Genomic DNA, 24,090 nt, shown 5'->3' with positions numbered 1-24,090 from the left:
TATTTTTTATTTAAATGCAGCTATAGTGACCTAAATATATATAATATAATTACATATAACTGACATATGAAAAGAAATGAATATAAAACTCAAAAATGGATGTTCACTGACTTCAATCACTCATTAGGTGGGGTGGAACTGCATTTGGAATAAAAGAGATTTGTGAGTGAACAGTGCCATCCAGTGGAATATCAGTATCACTGTATTAATCAGTATCTAATTTAGTACTGAACACAAATGGTTGACTAATATAATAAATATAATATAATATAATAATCATTGATATATTAAAATAAATGAGTACATATACAATGCATTACAAATATATGAAGAAAAAAACAATTCCCAAATATTTCTTGAATTTATTCAAATTTTTATGTACCCACAGATGAAAATATCAAATATATGCAAAATTGAGGACATAGAGCTAATGACTGGAAGACAAAATATGGGCAGAAGTTTGGTAAGGCAAGCTCTATTGAACACATTTTCAAAGGGGTTAATAGGCAGTGTCAGTCAGACTTCAAATCAAGCCAGATTTCATAATACAATAAGAATTTTCATCATAAAACACAAAAAAGTAGCATCACAACACACTGCGTATGTTCAGATCACAAATCTGTGGGATGTGAACAGTTATACACACATATTCTGGCAGGAGAAATGTCATGCAAGACCATCATAGACAGTTTATCAGAATTCAGTGAGTGTTTAACCAGAGTGCCGCACTTATATTATGTGAATATACCAACGTGTACCCGGCGAAAACATAAACTGAAGATATCAAAGACATAAAGCACAAATTTAATATCAAAATCTGATATTACAACACTACACCTATAAAATGACTGAATTCTAAGTGCGTATTAGCTGCACTATTCTGGCAGTTAATTAGTGAATCCAAAATCACAAGTTCAGTGGGTGTTCAAAATAAGATCCACTACCAAGTGTGTATTCATCATTGTAATGTGATTACTTCAGACTCAAATCCCACCAGTCGCTCTAGGTACCTACCAACTAGAGTGAACTTCTAAGTACAAATCATACCTACATCAGCTAAAGTAGCAATCACTGTAGTAAAACAGCAGCGCTATGATTCTTAAGGCCCAGCCTTTCACAGTAGCTTCCTCAAAGCAAAGTCTCCTCCATCAGGATCCTTCAGAGAGAGGGATGCTGCGCTATTTTCAGTGTCAACCCCTCCATGCTTATAAAATCAGCCACTAGAGGGGGTATTTCCTGATTTTCTCACTGAAGTCTGTTATGTTTCTTCCCCTTTGCCCTCTTCCTGCTTCGGGTCGGAGTTTGCCATGCTCTGGCTTTTCTCTCCATCATTCCCTGTATCTGAGAGAGAGGAGTTTTGTTAGTGAAAGCAAAAACAAGAAAAAAAGACAGATGGTTTTAATGAAAACTAGGGAGCTGTTGTCCAACACCCTACAGCAAAATGTTTCATAGGGATGCCCTCAGCTAACAGGCCTATATTTGATAAAGCACATTCGTGTTTGTCTTGAGCTAAAAACTGGTGTGGGAAGCCACTAACAGGCCCTCTAAACTCTCTAGTTTGCCCAAAGCAGGTTTGTCTGATACATTATTCATGACCAGCCTGCCTCTCAGTGCCATATTACATTACTGCAGTGTTTTGATGGCACTCCATGTTAAAGCACAGATAAGTTCAGGGAACTTCACTCGCCTGCTTTGCTGATATTGAGCTCAGAGAGAGTTTGGGAAAGCCCGCTAGCGTCCAGCTCGCTGGAGGTTCCCAGTATGTCGTGTACAGCATTGCGTCTGCCGGACCTTCCAGAGGCGATGAAGTCTTCATATGTCACCTCGACATCAGTCATATCTAATGCGTTTCAACATAGCAGTGCCTGTGACAGAGAGAGATGGTTTTATTTGCTTAAACACAGATCTGCTGTGACATGCAAGTCATTAAAGGGTTAGTTCACCCAAAAATGTAAATTCTGTCATTAATTACTCACCCTCATGTCGTTTCACACCTGTAAGACCTTCATTCATCTTCAGAACACAAATTAAGATATTTTTGATAGGATTGCCAGGAATTTAACTATCACTAGACATCAAAAGTCTACATGACTGCAGTGGTTCAACCTAAATTTTATGAAGCGACGAGAATACTTTTTGTTTTGAAAAAACAAAACAAAAATAACTTTATTCAACAAAATCTTCTCTTCTGTGTCATTTTCCTACATTGTTTACGTTCAGTGCTTTCAGGTTCTACAAACCCGATTCCAAAAAAGTTGGGACACTGTACAAATTGTAAATAAAAACAGAATGCAATGATGTAGAAGTTTCAAATTTCAATATTTTATTCAGAATACAACATTGATGACATATCAAATGTTTAAACTGAGAAAATGTATCATTTTAAGGTATAAGGGATAAGATTTTAAATTTCATGGCATCAACACATCTCAAAAAAGTTGGGACAAGGCCATGTTTACCACTGTGTGGCATCCCCTCTAGTTGCTCAACTGTCTTAGGTCTTCTTTGTTGCATCTTCCTCTTTATGATGCGCCAAATGTTTTCTATGGGAGAAAGATCTGGACTGCAGGCTGGCCATTTCAGTACCCAGATCCTTCTTCTACACAGCCATGATGTTGTAATTGATGCAGTATATGGTCTGGCATTGTCATGCTGGAAAATGCAAGGTCTTCCCTGAAAGAGACGACATCTGGATGGGAGCATATGTTGTTCTAGAACTTGGATATACCTTTCAGCATTGATGGTGCCTTTCCAGATGTGTAAGCTGCCCATGCCACATGCACTCATGCAACCCCATACCATCAGAGATGCAGACTTCTGAACTGAGCGCTGATAACAACTTGGGTTGTTCTTGTCCTCTTTAGTCCGGGTGACATGGCATCCCAGTTTTCCAAAAAAGAACTTCAAATTTTGATTCGTCTGACCACAGAACAGTTTTCCACTTTGCCACAGTCCATTTTAAATGAGCCTTGGCCCAAAGAAAACACCTGTGCTTCTGGATCATGTTTAGATATGGCTTCTTTTTTGACCTATAGAGTTTCAGCCGGCAACGGTTCACCGACAATGTTTTCTGGAAGTATTCCTGAGCCCATGTTGTGATTTCCATTACAGTAGCATTCCTGTATGTGATGCAGTGCCGTCTAAGGGCCCGAAGATCATGAGCATCAGTATGGTTTTCCGGCCTTGACCCTTACGCACAGAGATTGTACCAGATTCTATGAATATTTGGATGATATTATGCACTGCAGATGATGATAACTTCAAACTCTTTGCAATTTTTCTCTGAGAAACTCCTTTCTGATATTGCTCCACTATTTTTCGCCGCAGCATTGGGGGAATTGGTGATCCTCTGCCCATCTTGACATCTGAGAGACATTGCCACTCTGAGAGGCTCTTTTTATACCCAATCATGTTGCCAATTGACCTAATAAGTTGCAAATTGGTCCTCCAGCTGTTCCTTATATGTACATTTAACTTTTCCGGCCTCTTATTGCTACCTGTCCCAACTTTTTTGGAATGTGTAGGTCTCATGAAATCCAAAATGAGCCAATATTTGGCAGGACATTTCAAAATGTCTCACTTTCAACATCTCATATGTTATCTATATTCTATTGTGAATAAAATATAAGTTTATGAGATTTGGAAATTATTGCATTCCTTTTTTATTCACAATTTGTACAGTGTCCCAACTTTTTTGGAATCGGGTTTGTACATCAGAACAACAACTCAAATTATCTTAATTTGTGCCCCGAAGATGAATGAAGGTCTTACGGGTTTGGAACGACATAGTAGGTGAGTAATTAATGACAGAATTGTAATTTTTGGGTGAACTAACACTTTAAGTTTGCCAGGAGTTTGATTGACAAGCAATCTAACCAATCATAATGCAGAATCCGCCATTTTGTCCGACAAAGCAGTCAGGAATTAGAAGATTAACCTTGGTGGAATTGAACTTGAAAAATGGTGTGTATTTACATATTTTTGCGTTTTAAACAACATTCCTTCTCATGTTCATTCATGTATTTGATGCTATAAATTAACTAGTAGGAAGAGATGATTGGTTCACAAGCTCATGAGCTGAGGCAATACAGCATAAATGAATGTATAAGTAAATGTTTAATAATTTATATATAATTTTAAATATTTTACTTGTTTTCATAAATGTTTATTTTCAAATGTTTAAAATGTTTTTGAAATTTCTTTTGCTAAATCTTTGTACTCCATTATTTTTTTAACAATCAACAATCTAGAAATAATGCAGCTACAATGTACACTATCATTGAAAAGTTAATAATTAAAAAAAAAATCTATTATTCAGCATTAAATTGATTAAAAGTGACAGTAAAGACAGTTAAAATGTTTCAAAATGTTCTTATAAATGCGGTTCTTTTGAACTTTCTATTCATCAATGAATCCTGAAAAAATGTATCATGGTTTCCACAAAAAATTTTAAGCAGCACAACTGTTTCCCGACCACCAAATCAGCATATTGAAATGATTTCTGAAGGATCATGTTAAACTGTAAACTGAAGTAACAATGGCTGCTGAAAATTCAGCTTTTCCATTACAGGAATGAATTACATTTTTAAAGTATATTATGAAAGAAAAATATATTTTAAATTGTAATAATATTTCACAATATTTCAATATATCAAATAAATACAGCCTTGGTGAACATAATATTTCTTAGAATAGAAATCTTTGAATGGAAATATGACTCCTTAGATTCATAAATTTCAAGTATTTCAACTGATTCAATTACTGATCAGTGTTTGAACAAAGACTCGTTCTAACCATTAGGAATCCCAAACAAGTAACAATGTAAAGACTATATAAGACGCCATAATCTGGCCTAGATAAGATGATAAGCTTGGATAAGGGGCTGTCTCACATTTGTGATCTCATGCATTTCTAAATTGTCCCTCTGGATTTCTTCCTTATCTGAGATTCCTCTGTATGTTGTGTGAAAAAAGTCACATAAAATGTTTTGATGCTCTGATTCCTGAGTCAAACACGTCAAAACAGATGTGGCACAAATCTGCAAGATTATCTAGAATTTTGTTTAACTAAAATATCACTGCAAGGATGGTCTTCCCTGAGCTCAGAGTTATATTTAGCCAATGCCATCATCTCAGCATAGTCATTCTCAGCTGTTGCCTTCAAAATGGTGCCACTGTGTGGTGAAACACCCATAAAGAGGTCATCATTACAGGGCTGTTTCACAGTATTTTAAAAAAGAAGAAAAACAGCAAAGTCATTCACATATTCCATTTCTCAACAAAAAATATCTACTTTTCGATTCTCATGATTTTGGTGAGAATAATAAAAAAATGTGTATTATTTTAAATGTATGAAGAAATACAGAAAATGGTGCCCCTATTATGCTTTTTTTTTTCCATTGTCTCCCAAAAGAAAGAACCGATTCTGAACTGCCTGAAACGAGGCGTCATTGAATCCAGTCTTACTTCCTGCACAAACCTACATAGGTTAGTAATAAATTTAAATAATGCTAGCGTGTTCATTGTCTATGTACAAACAATGTCTACACTGACCCGACCTCAAACACTGTCGTTGTAGCTGAGGCCTGGAAGAGTTTGGTGTGTGTTTCTGACATGTTGAGAAGACGCATGCACTTCCAGAGGTTGAGGACTGAATTGGTAAGTGAAATGGTAAAACCGACGCCATTGTTTCTATCTGTATTACGGTGTACAAGTGCTGAAGAAGTTTCCAGAGCTGAAATTCAGATATGGTAATGGGTGTTTCATTTCTGACACGCACTGTAAGCGCTAGACCAATCACAACAGACTGGGCAATCTGACCAATAAGAGCAGAGAAGACTCTCTGAAAGGAGAGATTTAGAGTGACTCAATCCTTTAATTGAACCATTTCAGACACTGTGGGACAAGAGGTAATGCTGCAATGTATATTATGAGAAAATTTAAGTGCTTTTGTTAGTTTGTTTGTTAACTTTGGATGCTTGTAAACCTATTGTTGGAGACCTCCAAAACAAAATTAGGAACCTTCAAAATAGAATAATAGGGGCACTTTAAGGGTGCACATACTTTTTATCACCACTGTCCTTAAAGGATTACTTCACTTTAAAATGAAAATGCATTTGTGTAAGAAAAATATCCATATTTAACAAGTTATGAAGTAAAATATGTGGCTTCAACCAGACGGTCTTCCGTATTCAACTTAGGAAGAAAGTGTAACGCCTCTCGCAGTTCAAAATGCTTATGCTTCGTCCTACGCCTTCCGTATTCAACTTACGGGAAGAGCTTAAAGGAACACTCCACTTTTTTTGAAAATAGGCTAATTTTCCAACTCCCCTAGAGTTAAACAGTTGAGTTTTACCGTTTTCGAATCCATTCAGCCGATCTCCGGGTCTGGCAGTACCACTTTTAGCATAGCTTAGCATAGTTCATTGAATCTGATTAGACCGTTAGCATCGCGCTCAAAAATGACCAATGAGTTTCAATATTTTTCCTATTTAAAACTTGAGTCTTCTGTAGTTACATTGGCCACTTTTCCACTGTCGGGCCAGTGCGAGCCAGGGCTAACAGCGTGCCTGGCTGGGCCTATGGCCACAGACCTTATGCACCGAGGCCAAAATCAAGTTGCGTTTCCACTGTCGGTCCGCTAGCTCCGCAGCGCTGATCTAAAAACCGCCCTTAAACACACCTCCCTTGATCAAACGTCACACAACCCAACCCATTTCAATGTGTAGACCATCACCTGACTACGATTAGCTCCGCCTTTCACCTCGACCGCACCTCAAGCCCCAGCTGGCCCGCTTTGGACCAAGGTTTTCAGCGGGCTGAAAAACCCATGCCTTTGGCACAGAGGAAGCACCGAAGAGGCACGATCAAGCCCCGGAAGTGACAGTGGAAACGCGACCGGCCCTGGCACGCACTAGCACGCCCGCCTTTGGCCCGGCAGTGGAAACGCGGCTATTGTGTACTAAGATCGACGGAAAATGAAAAGTTGAGATTTTCTAGGCCGATAAGGAATTATACTCTCATTCTGGCGTAATAATCAAGGAACTTTGCTGCCGTACTATGGGTGCAGCAGGCGCAATGATATTACGCACCGCCTGTGACCCCCTGCTTGCACAGGGAGCGTGCCTTGCAACCATGGACATTTGTGAGACACGCTGCGTAATATCATTGCGCCAGACCCGGAGATCGGCTAAATGGATTTGAAAACGGTAAAACTCAACTGTTTAACTCTAGGGGAGTTGGAAAATTAGCCTATTTTCAAAAAAAGTGGAGAGTTCCTTTAACAGACGCAAAGTTGAATATGGAAGGCGGTCTGGTGGAAGCTAGATATTTTACTCTATAACTGGTTAAATATTGATATTTTTCTTCAGAGGGCCTTTATTAACCCCCCATAGCTGTATGGAGTACTTTTATAATAGATGGATGCTCTTTCTTGAGCTTCATACTCGTTGGTCCTGTTCACTGCCATTATAAAGCTCGGATGCGTCAGGATATTTATTAATATAACTCCAATTCTGTTCATCAGAAAGAATAAAGTCATATACAAATATGATGGCTTGAGAGTGAGTAAAGCTTGGGGTAATTTTCATTTTAAAGTGAACTAATCTTTTAATAAACCATAATATCACATTCTATTAAAATGTTTCTGTCTCTAAACATCAAATGAATTGTCTTATTTCTATATATAAATTGGAAATATGTCATTTTAAGCTCACTTGGCATAGGAGTTCAGGTCCAAGTCCAAAATCAATATGGACTTGAGTCAAGGCAACAGTGACAACCATGCAGAATAGTTGTCACACACACACTTACCCTGCCTATGCCTAGGTAGACCTCTGTGGAATCCACCAACGCACCCTCTGAAACAGCTTGTGCGACAATTTGGACAAAACAGCCCAAACAAACAGACATACTGCAGAATTCAGCAGCAGAGGTCCAGCAGCTCTACAAATTTTACATAAAAACAAGACAGAGCTGCAGTAGACAGGGAGCAGAGATGGGTGTGCCTCTTTTTTGCATAACGTGCACACCACTGATGCCTGAATCCTGGGACAGAACAGGTTGCAAAACTTAGAAAATAAAAGTTTAGGTGTGTTTATATATAAGTAATTAATTTGATATATTAAATATATTAGTGTTCCATATAATAGAATTATTCAGGATGAACACAAAGTTTGATTTTACATCATTTTATAATTGTTTTCAAAAATATCTGATTGAAAAAATATACTTTTTTATATTTCAGTTCATTTCAGTTTTAAGTGCAACTCATTTTAATTGAAATATTGAGGTATTGTCTGAGAACAGGTGGTACATCTAAAGGCGGAGTGAGTGATAATGCAGTGCCACAATTTAATACTAATATCGGAGTCAAATGAAATAGTCATTCACATTTTTTATTTTTATTTTTGCAGTTTTCCAAACTAAAGGCAGATGTGAAGTTGTGTGACCTGTTTAGTCCCATGTCTCAGGAATCAGTGCCACTAAGGCCTCCACAAATCAATCCAATTTTGACCTCCGACAAGCACTCTGCAAATGAACCAACCACATATATGATGGAGAATATTATAAATCACAATGTGTGATAGTTACAATGTGCATCATAATAATGATGAAATAATCTTAAAAAATTGCTTCATTCATAACTAACCCCATCAATGCCTCAAACTCAGAATATAAATCACCTTATTAATTGAATCCAAACTGAAACTAAAACACATATCTGGCTAAATGTAATGTTGTGATAGGCTATTCTAGTCCTGCCCCTTTGTTTAAAAGAACACACAATCGACAAACTGATAGATTATTAGAGCGTAAAATGCACTAGTTTATATTCTGTAAAATTAAAAAAATACAGAAATATAAACGTTTGTTGGCTAACTCGTCTCGTCCTTGACATGTCACGTGCACTCAGTAATAACATCATATCAAAACATATCAGCGTGTCATATCCAAATATGACAGCTACAAGTGCAAATCCCAATGGAGCAATTCTTTCATTCACAGCACAACATACGGCGTTTGAGTTTATATGAATGCACCGGTTATATAAATCTGACATGCTACAGCACAGACGCTAATGAAACAGGGTCGCGAGCGACTAAATCTGTCATATAATACGACTCAGAAGGCTTATCTATAAGGCCGAGCGAATCCACAAATCGTACCTGTTTTAGGCTGGATGTTTTTCTAATTGTCAAGGCTATGTAGTTTTGTCGCTCCGGTTAATACTTCAGTAGGATGCGACGATGCTGTCAGCGGTGCTGCTGCTGCTGCTGCCTCAGTTCATGAGTCTGCAAGAGAAGAAAGGGATGACGTATGCGCGTTGCTGAGTGCTGATGATATGCGAGGATTATCCAAAACCATTATATCTGCTTATGTTCAGTAGTGGAGGGACGTTTGAATCATCTCAGTGATTCGACTCTTTTGAACCTGTTCACTGATTCGCGTGACTCTTTGTTTGGGGTTCGCCGTACGCCAGTAGATGGCGACAGTGAATCGTGTTTTTAGCTATGGTTTTTAGTCATTCTTTCACTCCGATTCTTTCAAAAGACGGTTCATATGTTTATGGGTAGCCTATAGGTTATTTTTACATCATTTTTTTCTTTTTAAACCGCCGACTTTCTCTCCTTGTTGAAACTGAGATTGATTTAAACTATTCACTGATCCTGACACGTTTTAAAAAGTACATTTTAGAGGGAAAATAATATTTGATACTCAGTGAGGCATGTTGAAATTGTGCCATTTCAAATAAAACATATGACACTGAATATAGTCTAGAGACAGTGCAGCTGTTGTTTGACGTGCATTCCCCACCAAACATGGCAGATGTGCTGGGATTCTGACTCTCAGTAGTTCAGTGTTTAAACAAGGGCTCTATTAATCGAGATTTCGTCCAAAACACATGTTGATTGTTGCTTCCCAATAGCATGTGAATAAGATACTTACAGAGTTAGAAAAAGAAGAATATGGTGCAATATGGCATCTGCAATAGACTCTTTTTGAGTGTTTCGCTTTTTGTAAATAGTAGCCTAGACTATGTTTGGTCTGGAAATTTGCAATTTGCCAGTAACTATAAATAAGAAAAAGATAAATAAAGGTAGACAGATAAAGGTAAATAGCCCACATTACGTCTGAGTCTGTAAACGGCCGTTAACAAGAGGCCAGAGACGCTGAAGACGGACGCGAAGAGGAGACAATTTTTGTTTATTATAATAATATTAATAATAAATATCTGCAACCAGTATCAGAATCGGCCAATTTGCTTGTAAAAAAACAAAAAATAAAAACGCTAAATAAATCAGAATCTACATTAACCACGAAAAAAATACTAAATACAATCTGGGCTGTCTTTTTCTATGAAGTAGATCTTGTCTTTCAAAAAGGTCGAGGTCAGGGATCTTGGGCTTAAAAAGGTTGGTGACCACTGCTGTAGATTGTAATGCACAGTCTGGTCGCCTCCATGGTCGCCTCCCACGTCCCACCTAGCGGCTAGATGCAGGTACTACACAGCGTTTATTTCTGCTGGGAAACGGGAAAAGACCAATCAAAAATAAGGATACTAGCATGTGGAGCGGCTACCTAGAGGAGCCTAGTTGCTACAGCATCGTCCTTAGTGTCTTACCAGGCAAGAAAGATGGAGGAAATAGAAGGTAAGGCTTTAAATAAGCATAAGATGCATATGTAAATATTTTGAATATTGTGCATCTAACCCCTAACACTCAATCCGTGTGTTTGTATAATGGAGAGCATCTTTGGTTTATTCAGTTCGATGCTGTTTGAGGTTATCACCATGGGAGAAAATTACGTTTTGTAGGAAAATACAGACGTTTAACTGTTATTTTAGGGGGTTTATATATGTTTAAACAGATCTATACCGGAACAGCTTATTGAAATGCCATTAAATTTGTTTTAATGCAGCCTACTTCACATGATCAAATGTCACAACAAAAGCACAACAAACAGCTAACTGTTATATGTATATCATTTGAAGTAGGCTGCATTAAACATCAAAAAACAAAGGTCAAACGCTCAGGAAAGATTTTTCCTGCCCTTCAAATTGACATCATTCAGTTTCCTCTTTCAGCCCTTCAGTTGTTTTGCATGGAGTGACAGGAGTGACCCATTTTCACATACTGCTGCTTGATCTGTTCTCATTTGTTTAGCTAATCTAAAGCCACTGTATCTGAGTGAACTGGCTGCATAGACACACCCAAACTGAACTACTTTTTGATCTTTATTATTTTTGTGTTTATTTTGATTATCTTTGTTACTATTTGTATTTTTTGGTTTTGATTTTTTTTTTTTTAAAAAAAATCAGAATCTCCTCCCGTTTCTGAAGACCTGGTGCCCTGCAAAATATGTGGAAGACGTTTTTTTTCAAGGGTGCTTGTAAGTATTTCTTCATGAATGATGAACTGACAGCTGATGGTTAATTTATATCTTGCCAAACATAAAAATAAAAATCCCAGCAAGACATTATGTATAATAATATAAAACTATTATTCTGCTATATGTTACTATATTTGCATTATTACACATCACCTAGCAAGTTAAAGTATGTTACAGTATGTACACTAACGTTCAGGGGCCGTATTCACAAAACATTTTATCTTACCACTAAGAGTTCTCCTAAATAGCAGTAAAACTTTTAGCTAAGAGTTTTCCCTTAAAACCTATTCACAAAGCTGCTGAGACAAACTTTTACTAAGGAATAGACTGAAGTCTTAAGCTAAGAGTAAGGGCGGGGTTGACCTCGTTGCTATGGAGTATACACACAGTGATTGGCTGATGGGGGAGGAGTCAGCGATTTAATCATAGAAATATTGTAGAATGAGGTGTCATGTTTCCATATTAAAATAAAGGTTTTAAAATACAAATGTTGCCATATTCAAATAAAGTTTTAAAAATGTAGGCTAATTGTCACTAATTAAATTAATTAAACTAGAATTAAACTGTATACAGTTATACAGTCTTGGATGTCTGCATCTCAAGAGAATGCAGAATTCAAGCGACAAATTATGTTTTATAAACAAAGTTTGGGAGGAGCACATTCAAATGGTCTATCTAATCACCACAAGAAGAGGAACAGACGAGAGCTGACTCGTCTATAGTTACTTTGATAGTTTTCTCCATCCCTCCGCCACCCCGCTCCTCACTCTCGGCTGGGGATATGGGGAGAATTTGGGTTTGGACTAAATTCCAAGCTTGGGGCCCTTGATGCCCTTGGACAGCACACCAAATACGCTTATTATATATATTTTTTTACTCTATTTAATCATTTGTTAGTGTGAACTCATGAACACCACTGCCACAGGTAATCGGACAATATTTATTTATTTGCTAAAGATTTATTTTTAATCTTCTTCATATCTATAAATCAAAATGTATTGCATTTATGAAGAAAAAGTTCAACACCTAACATTCCATTGCTATTGCCTCAATGGTGTACAGTGTCTTTGGGTGGATTAGGACTGTTTGTGATTTTGTCTTAGTGATTTAGGTGTCCTCTTGACTACTCCTAATGTTTCACAGATTTAGGAGCTAGTTTTAGCACTAAAATGCTTTGCGAAATGCTCTTAGAGCAAAAATTTAGGACTCCTAAAATTAGGACTGACACGCCCATTATTTTTAAGAGTTTCTCCTAAATCGGCAATTTAGGAGCTACTTTTAGCCTTAAGATGTTTTGTGAATACGGCCCCAGGAGTTTTGGGGTCTGTAAGATTTAAAATGTTTTCTAAGAAAGTCTTTTATGCTCACCAAGGCTGCTTTTTTCCCCTCAAAAATACAGTAAAACAGTAATATTGTGAAATAGTACTACAATTTAATACAATTATTTTCTGTTTTAGTATGTTTAAAAATTGTATTTATTCCTCTGACAGAAAAGCAGAATTTTCAGCAGCCATTACTCCAGTCTTCAGTGTCACATGATCTTTTGATATATTTTTTTTTTTTTTTGATAATGTTAGTGATAATTTTAAACATTATCTGTGCAGAAAACAGTTGTGCTGTTAATATTTTGTAGAATCAATAATATATTTTTTCAGGATTCTTTGATGAATAGAAAGTTCAAATGAACAGCATTTATTTGTAATATGAATCTTTTGTAACATTATAAAGGTCTTATTAATTTAACACATTATTGATAAATAAAAGTAACAATTTCTTTAAATTCTTTTTTTTTTTTTAAATCATATTTAAGAGCTTAGAAGAGCAAAGAGCTTAGTGTATATTCTTTGATCATACTGACCCCAAACTTTTGAACGGTTGTTTACATTACATGTTGCCTAGCAATGTACTAACCAATTATATTGTTGTGCAGTTGCTATATCAAAATTGGCAACAAGGCATGTATTTTTCATTGGTCACAATGTAAACACAAAACCTGGTATTATTACCCTGTCAACACAGTGCTGTCACAGTTATTTGATACCCACCCATCTTATTACCTGTTGTAGAAAAAACATGTGCCGATCTGCCAGAAGACAGTGGCAAAGAGAAGGAAGGTGTTTGACTCCAGCAGGCAAAGGGCAGAGGGGACCGACATTTCTACAGTCAAACCCATAAAACCAAAGGTGAGGAAACAACCACATCACACCTGAATATAACAGTTTCACTTTTTAACTTGTTTTGACCTGGATCTAGTTTGCCATATCCAGTACTATACATGTCCACATATAAAGGGATTTTGGGGTTCCCTTCATGAGATGTGAACTGTGAGTTATTAAATACAACAGTGCAGTGTGGCAACAGTGTAGTTGCTGTCACCATGAAATCCGTCTGCAGTGGCAAAATTGTCATTCACCACTATCATCTTAGTAGCAATAGAACAACATGAGAATAAAGGCAAAAAATCCTTACATTTTACTGGATTTCAAGCCTTATTTCCTAGGAACACTGGAAACTGTTTCTGGTAATAGTTAATACTATATAGAAATAATAATAAAGGCATTTTGTAAGGCTAGTTTACACTGCTCCAACACACTAACATCCAGTGAGTGTCTTGAAACTTTTGGGTGGTCTGGCATAATGAATTGAGGTGGCAATCATGCAAACAAATAATCCGTTAGTAATCTGATTGGTGGCTCAATTGGACTGAATTGCACTTTAATCAAACCGATTGAGCTCAATCCGAACTAAATTTCAGTCAGATTGGGAAAGCGGTGTTTTTTTCTTTTTCTAATCCAATCGAGAGGACATGTAAACACTGGAAAGGACTGTGCATGTACAATAATGTAGAAATGGTGTAATGACGTATGGCGCCCGAAAATAGCTGCAGTTGTTGTTAAATGTCATAAATGACTGTCGTTATAAAATTCTCCTACTATTCATCATCTGTGATACTCTTATCCACAGACACTTGATTTTTTTTGCATGGGAAGGGGTGTTTTTAATGATTTATAAATAAAAGCAGCATGACGCAACGGTTCCTGTGCTCGCCGTCTCCTAATCAGTATTGAAATAGATAAATATTAAAGGGACAGTTCACCCAAAAATGAAAATTATCCCATGATTTACTCACCCAGAAAGCCATCGTAGGTGTATATGACTATGTTCTTTCAGTTAATAAAGGCCTTCTGAAGCGAAGCGATGGGTTTTTGTAAGATAAGTATCCATATTTAAAACTTTATAAAGTAAAATAACTAGCTTCCACCAGACGACCGTACACATACTACGCAAATTACTAACCCCTGATGCGATGTATGACTCAGGACGTAGGAGTATGTCCTACACCTTCCCTATTCTACTTACGGAAAAAATTTAACTGGTGCTGCGTTCGTTCTGTAAGTAAAATAGGGAAGGCGTAGGGCATACAGCGTAAACTTTTTGGAGAATACGGAAAAAGGAAGTGGCAGAAGTACTTAGAAGGCGAACATTTGTTTATATAAAGCATATACATTTAATTTTTTTTTTTTTAAATGGCCGATCGTTTCACTAGATAAGACTCTTATTCCTCATCTGGTATTGTTTAAAGCCCTGTGAAGCTGCACTGAAACTGTAATTTTGACTTTCAACCGTTTGGTGCCCATTGAAGTCCATTATAAGGAGAAAAATCCTGGAATGTTTTAATCAAAAACCTTAATTTCTTTTTGACTGAAGAAAGAAAGACATGAACATCTTAGATTACATGGGGGTGAGTAAATTATCAGGAAAAGTTTATTTAAAAGTGGGCTAAATTTAAGTTCGAGTGGCTGTCAGACAAGGTTAACGGAGACCAATCGGAATGATTGGTTTAACCAGCCTGTTTAACTAACAGCCCTAGAGGCCTGTTAGAAATTCAAAAGAAATCAGCCACTTCGTGTTTTTCTACATGATTTTTTTTTTCGCACATTCTCGCATAGACATTCATATTATATTGTACTACAACACAGCAACTTTACCTCTAGGACCACTGCTGTCAATCAAATTGTTTGTTAAAGGTGCCCTAGAACTTTTTTAATTTTTTTGTAATATAAGTCTAAGGTGTCCCCTGAATGTGTCTGTGAAGTTTCAGCTCAAAATACCCCATAGATTTTTTTTTAATTCATTTTTTTAACTGCCTATTTTGGGGCATCATTATAAATGAGCCGATTCAGGGTGTGTGGCCCTTTAAATCTGGTGCTCCACGCCCCAAGAGCTCGCGCTTGCCTTAAACAACATAACAAAGTTCACACAGCTAATATAACCCTCAAAATGGATCTTTACAAAGTGTTCGTCATGCAGCATGTCTAATCGCGTAAGTACAGTGCTTATTTGGATGTTTACATTTGGTTATGAATGAGTTTGATAGTGTTCCGTGGCTAAAGCTAATGCTACACTGTTGGAGAGAATTATAAAGAATGAATTTGTGTTTATGAATTATACAGAAAATAGTGAAAAATGGAAAATAGTGACGGCTCTTGTCTCCGTGAATACAGTAAGAAACATTACAGTACAGTAAGTACATTAGCAACATGCTAATGAAACATTTAGAAAGACAATTTACAAATATTACTAAAAGTATCATGATATCATGGATCATGTCAGTTATTATTGCTCCATCTGCCATTTTTCGCTATTGTTCTTGCTTGCTTACCTAGTCTGATGATTCAGCTGTGCACATCCACACGTGTAATCCCTTTCATAATTTTGGGAACATGGGCTGGCATATGCAAATTTTGGGGGCGTACACCTCGACTGTTACGTAACAGTCGGTGTTATGTTGAGATTTGCCTGTTCTTCAGAGGTCTTTTAAACAAATGAGATTTATATAAGAAGGAGGAAACAATGGAGTTTGAGACTCACTGTATGTCTTTTCCATGTACTGAACTGTTGTTATTTAACTATGCCAAGATAAATTCAATTTTTGAATCTAGGGCACCTTTAAATATTATTGATTATTTCAAAAACCTACTTTTTTTTTTCTTTTCCAAAAACCATTTTTAGGTTATGACAAGCCAAACAATTTCTACATGGAAAAAACTTACTGGATCACTGTTTTTGGATTATTTCAAAGCAGCTGTATCAACATGCACCATGTAATCACGCAGATTTCTTTCCCTAGAATACACAAATAACACATACACATCTTTAATCAGTTCTTAATTTCTCATCTGTATGTAAAATATGCCAATGTTTTTAATGTTTTTCATATCCTTACTAATAGGTCTATATGTGGTTAAACATAACATTGACAATTTTTCTCTTTTAACCCTTTGATGCACAACATGGGTCAAAAATGACCCGGCTGAGTTTTTATTTTCTATATCTTTGCAAGAAATTATTTTAATCATTCAGTATTCCAGGTATTCCTCAATTAACTTGTTTTTGATCATCACAAATCCTCATTTTAATTTTTTCTTTCTTACTTTTTTAATAAAAATCATTTTTGTATCACTACCCTTCTAATGCGCAACATGGGTCAAAAATGACCCGTATTCATTTCCTATGTAATTTCAATCATGGTTGAGTGTTTCTTTGCTGAATCTTTAAAAGAAATGTATTTTATCATTCATTTATTCCAGGTATTCCTTAAATATCTTGTTTTTGATTGTAAAAAATCATTATGTTCATTTTTTCTTTCTTACTTTATAAACAAACACAGTTTTTGTCTGTCTACATCAATTTTACACACATGGGTCAAAAATGACCCGTATTCATTTCCTATGTAATTTCAGTCATGACTGAGTGTTTCTTCGCTGAATCTTTAAAAGAAATTTATTTTATCATTTATTTATTTCAGGTATTACTTAAATATCTTGTTTTTGATTTTCTACAAATAATTATGTTTATTTTTCTTTCTTACTTTATAAACAAACACAGTTTCTACATCAATTTTACACACATGGGTCAAAAATGTCCCATATAGAAATCTTTAAGATTTGCAAATTTTTGCAAGTAGGAACATATTTACTGCAGACAACTGTTCATCTGCCACACATTTTACATCTTAACAAGGCTACTTTTGTATATTTGATGGATGTAAGTCTTATTATATTTAATATATTAGGCTATATATTTCATAATTTTTAATTTTTTGTCATAAATCAATGCAATTGGTCATCCTTTATGTCTGTCAGCGTTCCTGAAATGTAACAGTTTTGGACAAATACAACATGAGTCAAAAGTGACCCGAATTAGTTATTTTCTATATCGCATATATTACAATAAATTAATTTTATCATTCATTATTCCATGTATTACTCAATAACCAAATCCTTATTTTAATTTTTCCTTTCTTTTTGAATGAATTTTTTTGAATGTGTGTTTCATTACCTTTCTAAAGGCCAACGTATACTTCACTTTTTATGTGTACGTGAGGGTCAGCATACAGATTTTTGTAACTTTTTATAATTTCCGCCGGATTTCTGTAACTGTGTATGTGCAACCCTGCACATACACATTTAAATTGCGTTTGACTGTTCGCAAAGTACACTTTCAGCTTTTTTTACAGTGATGTCATCATCCACCTCAGTTCTGTTGAGGACCAGCCATTAACACTCTAGATAAAGAAATTCAAAATCACTGTTGATCGATACACTTATTATATATTTTCACTGTTGGACAGAAACCTTGTTCAAAACTGTTACTTTTCAGGAACACTGATAGATGTAAAAGGTGACCAGTAGCATTGGTTTATGACAAAAAATACAAATTATGAAATATAATATACAGCCTATTATATGAAATATAATATATCTTTCATCCATCAAATATACAAAAGCAGCCATGTTGAGACATGAAATGTGTGGCGGATGAACAGTTGTCTGCAGTAAATATGTTCCTTCTTGCGGAAATTTGCAAAGGTTTCTATATGGGTAATTTTTGACCCATGTGTGTAAAATTGATGTAGAAATACAAAACCTGTGTTTGTTTATGAAAAAAAGATGACAAACAATGATTTGTTAAAATCAAAAACAAGATATTTAAGGAATACCTGGAATAAATAAATGACAAAATACATTTCTTTCAAAGATTCAGCGAAGAAACACTTAGTCATGACTGAAATTACATAGGAAATGAATACGGGTCATTTTTGACCCATGTGTGTAAAACTGATGTAGAAACTGTGTTTGTTTATAAAGTAAGAAAGAAAAATAAACATAATTATTTGTAGAAAATCAAAAACAAGATATTTAAGTAATACCTGAAATAAATAAATGATAAAATAAATTTCTTTCAAAGAATCAGCGAAGAAACACTCAGTCATGACTGAAATTACATAGGAAATGAATACGGGTCATTTTTGACCCATGTGTGTAAAATTGATGTAGACAGACAAAAACTGTGTTTGTTTATAAAGTAAGAAAGAAAAAATGAACATAATGATTTTTGTCAATCAAAAACAAGATATTTAAGGAATACCTGGAATAAATTAATGATAAAATACATTTCTTTCAAAGATTCAGCAAAGAAACACTCAACCATGATTGAAATTACATAGGAAATGAATACGGGTCATTTTTGACCCATGTTGCGCATTAGAAGGGGTTTTCATAGCTTGTGCATCAAAGGGTTAAACCGATTAATCAAAACATTATCTAAAACTTTAGCTTTCTCCAAAGCCAAAATCAACCATTTTTTTATACCCTTGTGCTAAAAATTGATCATACAGTTTTTTGGGGGGGGGTTTTGTGCATATTTTAAACATGAAAAATGTAAAGAACTGTTTAAAGATGGACATTTATTTGTGTGTTCTAGGGAAAGATATCTGCGGGATTACTTGGTGCATGCTGAAAGAGCTGCTAACATCCAAAAACGGTTAAAGGTCCATGTAGACATTGTTTGGCTTTTTCCATGTATACATTGTTTGGCTTGTCATGACCTAAAAAAGGTTAATACGTTTGTGAGTTACTAGAAAATTTGAAATTAGACATTTTATCATTATCTTATCTTATTCAAAAAATGTGAAATATTTGCTTTCTTGCCTTCTGGCCTTCAATATGTGGTTAAGACCAGTTGTCAGTTGAGATTTCGTATTAATGAACACAGGAAGTGCTATAAATTGAGCTAATAGTAAAAACTAAATAGTAAATCACCTGCTGCTGACATTTCACAGAGGTAAATCATAAGGGCTGGGACAATACATCAATTCTCGATTTGAGATAGAAATATTCTGGATTGATTCTGATATTTTCCAAATGTATTGCGATTCAATTCTGAACTTAGTGCTATCTGCCATTAAAAACTATGTGCTTTAGATGCATTGATGCTTTGGGCAGATGCTTATATCCAAAATGACTTGCGACGCTTTCAATGTATTAATTTTTTATAAATTAAGAAGAAAAAAGTACTTGTTACGCATCAAAATACACCAAGTTCACAAGGAGTGTTAAAGGATTAGTTCACAGTAAAATGTAAATTACCCCCAAGTTTTACTCGCCCTCACAATCAGAGTTCTATTAATAAATATCCTGATCCATCCAAGTTTTATAATGGCAGCGAATGGGACCATTGAGTATGAAGCTCAAGAAAGTGCATCCATCCATTATAAACATACTCCACATGGCTCCGGGGGGATAATAAAAGGCCTTCTGAAGCAAAGTGATGCGTTTGTTTAAGAAAAATATCCATATTTAACAAGTTATAAAGTAAAATATCTAGCTTCCACCAGACCACCTTCTGTATTCATCTTACAAATAAAGTGTAGCGCTTCTCGCAGTTCAGAAAGCTTACACTGTGTCCTATGCCTTCAAATTACTAAAAAAAAACATTTGGGTGGAAACTAGATATTTTACTTTATAACTTGTTAAATATGGATATTTTTAAATTTAGAAAGTTGTCCAGCTCAATGAGAACCAAGCTCATCATTATGAATTCCTGTGCGGCCGTGCACATTTTATTTTCGTTTTCGAATTATATTTCTTCAATTCTTCTTGCAAGCAAGGCAAACATTTGCATATTCTTGCTTCTTATCTGGGCAGATGTTTTCAACAATTTTCATTACACATTCTTAAATAAACCTGCTCTCAGAGGAAGATTTCCATGTCTAGCCATAAGGTTTATGGGCTAAGAATACCAAATGTGAAAAAGAACTCAGTCTTAAAAGAAGTCTCTGTTCAAAAACTTTTCCTAATAGCTTGCTTTGTTAATGTTTTCATTAGACTCTTTTGGTCTGATATATAAGCACTGCTGGGAAAAAGATTCCAGATGTTTAAAGGGTCATGAAACCCCCCTGTTTTAGCCTGGTTTAACCTCTGAGCTGGGAAAACTCTGTAAAAATGGGCATGTAAAGCTCTGGAAAGTGGGAGTGAAGAGGGGAGAGAACAACCAATCAAACACAGATCTACAACACACTCAAGCACAAGGGAGAAATGCGAAAGAATATTTAAAAGGGCTAATAATACTTTCATTACGTTTATGAGCACTGCAGTCTCATAATAAACAACATGTAGTTTAACACAGAAAAAATAAAGACATTGTTTAAAGGTGCCCTAGAATTAAAAATTGAATTTATCTTGGCATAGTTAAATAACAAGAGTTCAGTACATGGAAATGACATACAGTGAGTTTCAAACACCATTGTTTCCTCCTCCTTATTTAAATCTCATTTGTTTAAAAGACCTCAGAAAAACAGGCGAATCGGCGCATATTTAATGATGCCCCAAAATAGGGCAGTTCAAAAAATGAATAAAAAAATCTATGGGGTATTTTGAGCTGAAACTTCATGGACACATTAAGGGTACACCTTAGACTTATATTACATCTTTTGAAAACACGTTCTACGGCACCTTTTAATTTTTGTCCATTCTCTAAGTCTTTTGTTCATCAGAATAACCGTGTCATCGCGTTCAGATACACGTATCAGTGTCCAGTTTGCACATATATTTCATTTGAAGAAGACATGATGAAATATGTGTTCATACACCGTGCTGGTTAATGTTTGGTGCAGGAGAATGTGTTAAATATGAAAATAAAAGCTCCACGTGCATATCATAACAATCGTATTTTTCATGTGTTCGTATTCAAACTCCAGTTCTGACAGCATCGGGGACAAAATACAAACAACACTCATGTGCTAGTTGTGCTAAGGGAAACATACACATGGCTCACCTGTCCGAACGCAGAGGTGAATGAACAGCACGTTTGTGACATTTGAATTCTCCGCTGTAATGCGATCTCATGCAAACATATTTTCCAATTGTGCTGGTAGATTACAGCAAAACAATCCACATGCACCCAAACTTCAGCTCTGGTCGTGTCGCAGGGAAACGCATTTTTGTTGTTGCACTGAGGAAGCGAACACAACTATATGACCCACAAGAGACGGAGGCAAGAGAAGTGATACTTCCTCATGCATAGTACCGCAATTCTAACCTTATGCATACTACAGCGCAGTGATTGGATTGAATGAGCTTTTTCTTATGAATAAATGCAGAAACTGTTGATGTCAGCATGTTCGACCAGCCCATACTGGAGCCAGTCAGCGCTCCTGATCTTGCCGGTAGTACATGATGACGTCAGATTTTGTGACATTGCTCCGACTTTGCTTTTCAAACCGGAAAAAAGAAATCGCTCTGAAAAATGCAAAAATAACTAATTTCAAATTATAAATAAAATTGAGTACCTTTAGCGTTTTCAATGATGTGCAGCCTATACATATCTGTTCACAGCTCAAAAAATGTGTTCTGGGGTTTCATGACCCTTTAAAGGTGACCTAGAATTGTAAATTGAAAAATGTACTGTTAAATGTGGTTAAAGTTACCATTGTTTCTTACTGTATTCACGGAGACCAGAGACATCGTTATTTTCATTTTTAAACACTTGCAGTCTGTATAATTCATAAACACATTCTTTATAAATCTCTCCAACAGTGTGTAATGTTAGCTTTAGCCCCGTTAGCCCGAGCATAGGCTATTATCATACTCATTCAGAATCAAATGTAAACATCCAAATAAATACCATACTTACATGATCTGATATGCTGCATGACAAACACTTTGTAAAAATCCATTTTGAGGGTTATATTAACTGTGTGAATTTTGTTTATGCAATGTATTATAGAGTTGCGAGCTTGGAGGCGGGGAGCGTGAGCATTTAAAGGGGACACGCACACAATCGATGCATTTTTAATCGCCCCAAAATAGGCAGTTAAAAAATATAATAATACAAAATTTATGGGATATTTTGAGCTGAAACTTCACAGACACATTCAGGTGACACCTTAGACTTCTATTACATCTTGTGAAAAAGGGTTCTAACTTTATCCTCTCGTTTACTGCTGGAGAACCTCTGATAGGATTTTGCATGTTTTGTCTCATAATGCCTCTTCTCATTATATTCATCCATGACAGAGACTGTCGCTTGCCATATTAGACAGTTATTACAACTCTTTGTGAAAAAAAAAATCAGATTTTAAAATGCCATGGTGGCATCCCGATAATGGTTAATTTCACTTACCCGTGATTTACCGCTACACCTGGCTTAAAATCTAGTGCTACCACCTTGTGTTGACATTGTAAAACTGCATGCTTTGTAAATTATGTGTGGCAGGCCACATATAATATAGTTTAATAAACAAGCTGTGGGCAGTATAACCATATAAAAGGGTGCACCACAGAGCCACCCCACAACCACCCTAAAAATCAAACAAAAATCAAAAGTAACCAGCAATCTAAAAAATCTAAAATTCTACAATAATAATAATAATAATAATATAAATAAATAAATCTTGGAGGACATAATTATGGACTTCTTTCTCTTTTTTCACTTTTTTATTTTTCACATTTACATTTGATGATTTTGTCCAAATTATTCTCTCCTCCATGAAATGTTCATTGATTGTATTATTACTACTATAGATTTGACGTGAAGATTCCCTATTACTGATCTTTGCCAGCATGTGTGTTTCCTGGGAATTGCGATATCATGCATGGCTACACCGATAGCATCATGTTTGTTGAGGCAGTGTAAACATGATGGTTGTTTTTTAGTTTTCTAAATACTCCTGCCAACTTGTTAGAAATATAGCTTTGATGCGTGAACATGTCTTGGTTCAGAAAAGTCAAACTCTGGTTTGTCCTCAAGCAAGAATACCAAATGTGAAAAAGACCTCAGTCTCAAAAGAAGCCTCTGTTCAATAACTTTTCCTCCACGGCTACCCTCATATCTACTCCAATGTCCTGAAATATTCTGAAACCCCTTTTGATTATGTTTCAGTTACAAAGTTCTTCCAGCAGCTCTAAGTCTGATAAAGTAAGTTGAATGTTTGTTTTCGTTTATTTTTTTTTCTCTTATAACTAAATTGTGTGTCTCATCGTGTCACTTCTGATATTAAGACTTCAGTGTTTAATATTTGCTGATTAAAAAAGATGGTCCTTTTAAATTCTCAATGGAGGCAGTCCTTGCTTAAATATTCTTCATTCTTATTCTTAAATATTTAAATCTTTGTAATTGTTTTAAAAAAATGAATGTAAGATCTCTAAAGCCCGGAACACACCAAGCCGAACTAGTGGCGACTAAAGCAGACTGCGGGGTTGGCTCACGTCACCCGACGGCCAAGTAGCACGTCCGTCCTGCAACTGTGTAAGAAGAAATGCCTTTATGTCCTAGCAGGTGGCAGTAGCTGAACAGCCAATCAGAATGATCAGATGGCCTGACTGACCGATGAGCTCCAGTGCCGATTCGACATGAA

At 35.8% G+C, this 24,090-nt stretch overlaps 2 protein-coding genes across 5 annotated transcripts in view; one reads left to right on the top strand and one right to left on the bottom strand.

The window, feature by feature from the left end:
* Window positions 1–440: 440 nt before the first annotated feature.
* On the bottom strand, window positions 441–21,953 carry pkia (cAMP-dependent protein kinase inhibitor alpha). Of its 3 annotated transcripts, XM_067377494.1 has the most exons (4): window positions 21,510–21,953; window positions 9,167–9,292; window positions 1,688–1,865; window positions 441–1,341 (listed from the first exon to the last, which is right to left on the bottom strand). In XM_067377494.1, the coding sequence occupies exons 3-4, from the start codon at window positions 1,836–1,838 to the stop codon at window positions 1,259–1,261; spliced, it is 234 nt and encodes a 77-aa protein (XP_067233595.1). In that variant the 5' UTR covers window positions 1,839–1,865; window positions 9,167–9,292; window positions 21,510–21,953; the 3' UTR covers window positions 441–1,258. The 3 variants fall into 3 exon arrangements, with proteins under 3 accessions (XP_067233595.1, XP_067233596.1, XP_067233594.1); XM_067377495.1 differs by lacking the exon at window positions 9,167–9,292; XM_067377493.1 differs by lacking the exon at window positions 21,510–21,953 and having other exon boundaries at window positions 9,167–9,397.
* Window positions 10,561–24,090, top strand: part of zc2hc1a (zinc finger, C2HC-type containing 1A) — a 27,462-nt gene continuing 13,932 nt past the window's right edge. Inside the window, exons 1-4 of one of the 2 annotated variants that reach the window (XM_067377491.1) lie at window positions 10,561–10,651; window positions 11,320–11,390; window positions 13,457–13,573; window positions 23,616–23,651. In XM_067377491.1, coding sequence (XP_067233592.1) covers window positions 10,636–10,651; window positions 11,320–11,390; window positions 13,457–13,573; window positions 23,616–23,651 — 240 coding nt within the window. In that variant the 5' untranslated portion in view covers window positions 10,561–10,635. The remainder of the gene's footprint in view (window positions 10,652–11,319; window positions 11,391–13,456; window positions 13,574–23,615; window positions 23,652–24,090) is intronic. The other variant, XM_067377492.1, reaches the window with a different exon arrangement.

This window comes from Chanodichthys erythropterus, chromosome 23, assembly GCF_024489055.1.
Source record: "Chanodichthys erythropterus isolate Z2021 chromosome 23, ASM2448905v1, whole genome shotgun sequence".
NCBI lineage: Eukaryota > Metazoa > Chordata > Actinopteri > Cypriniformes > Xenocyprididae > Chanodichthys > Chanodichthys erythropterus.
Note: the sequence above shows the minus strand (reverse complement) of the source record. Positions and strands in the feature narration are given on the sequence as shown.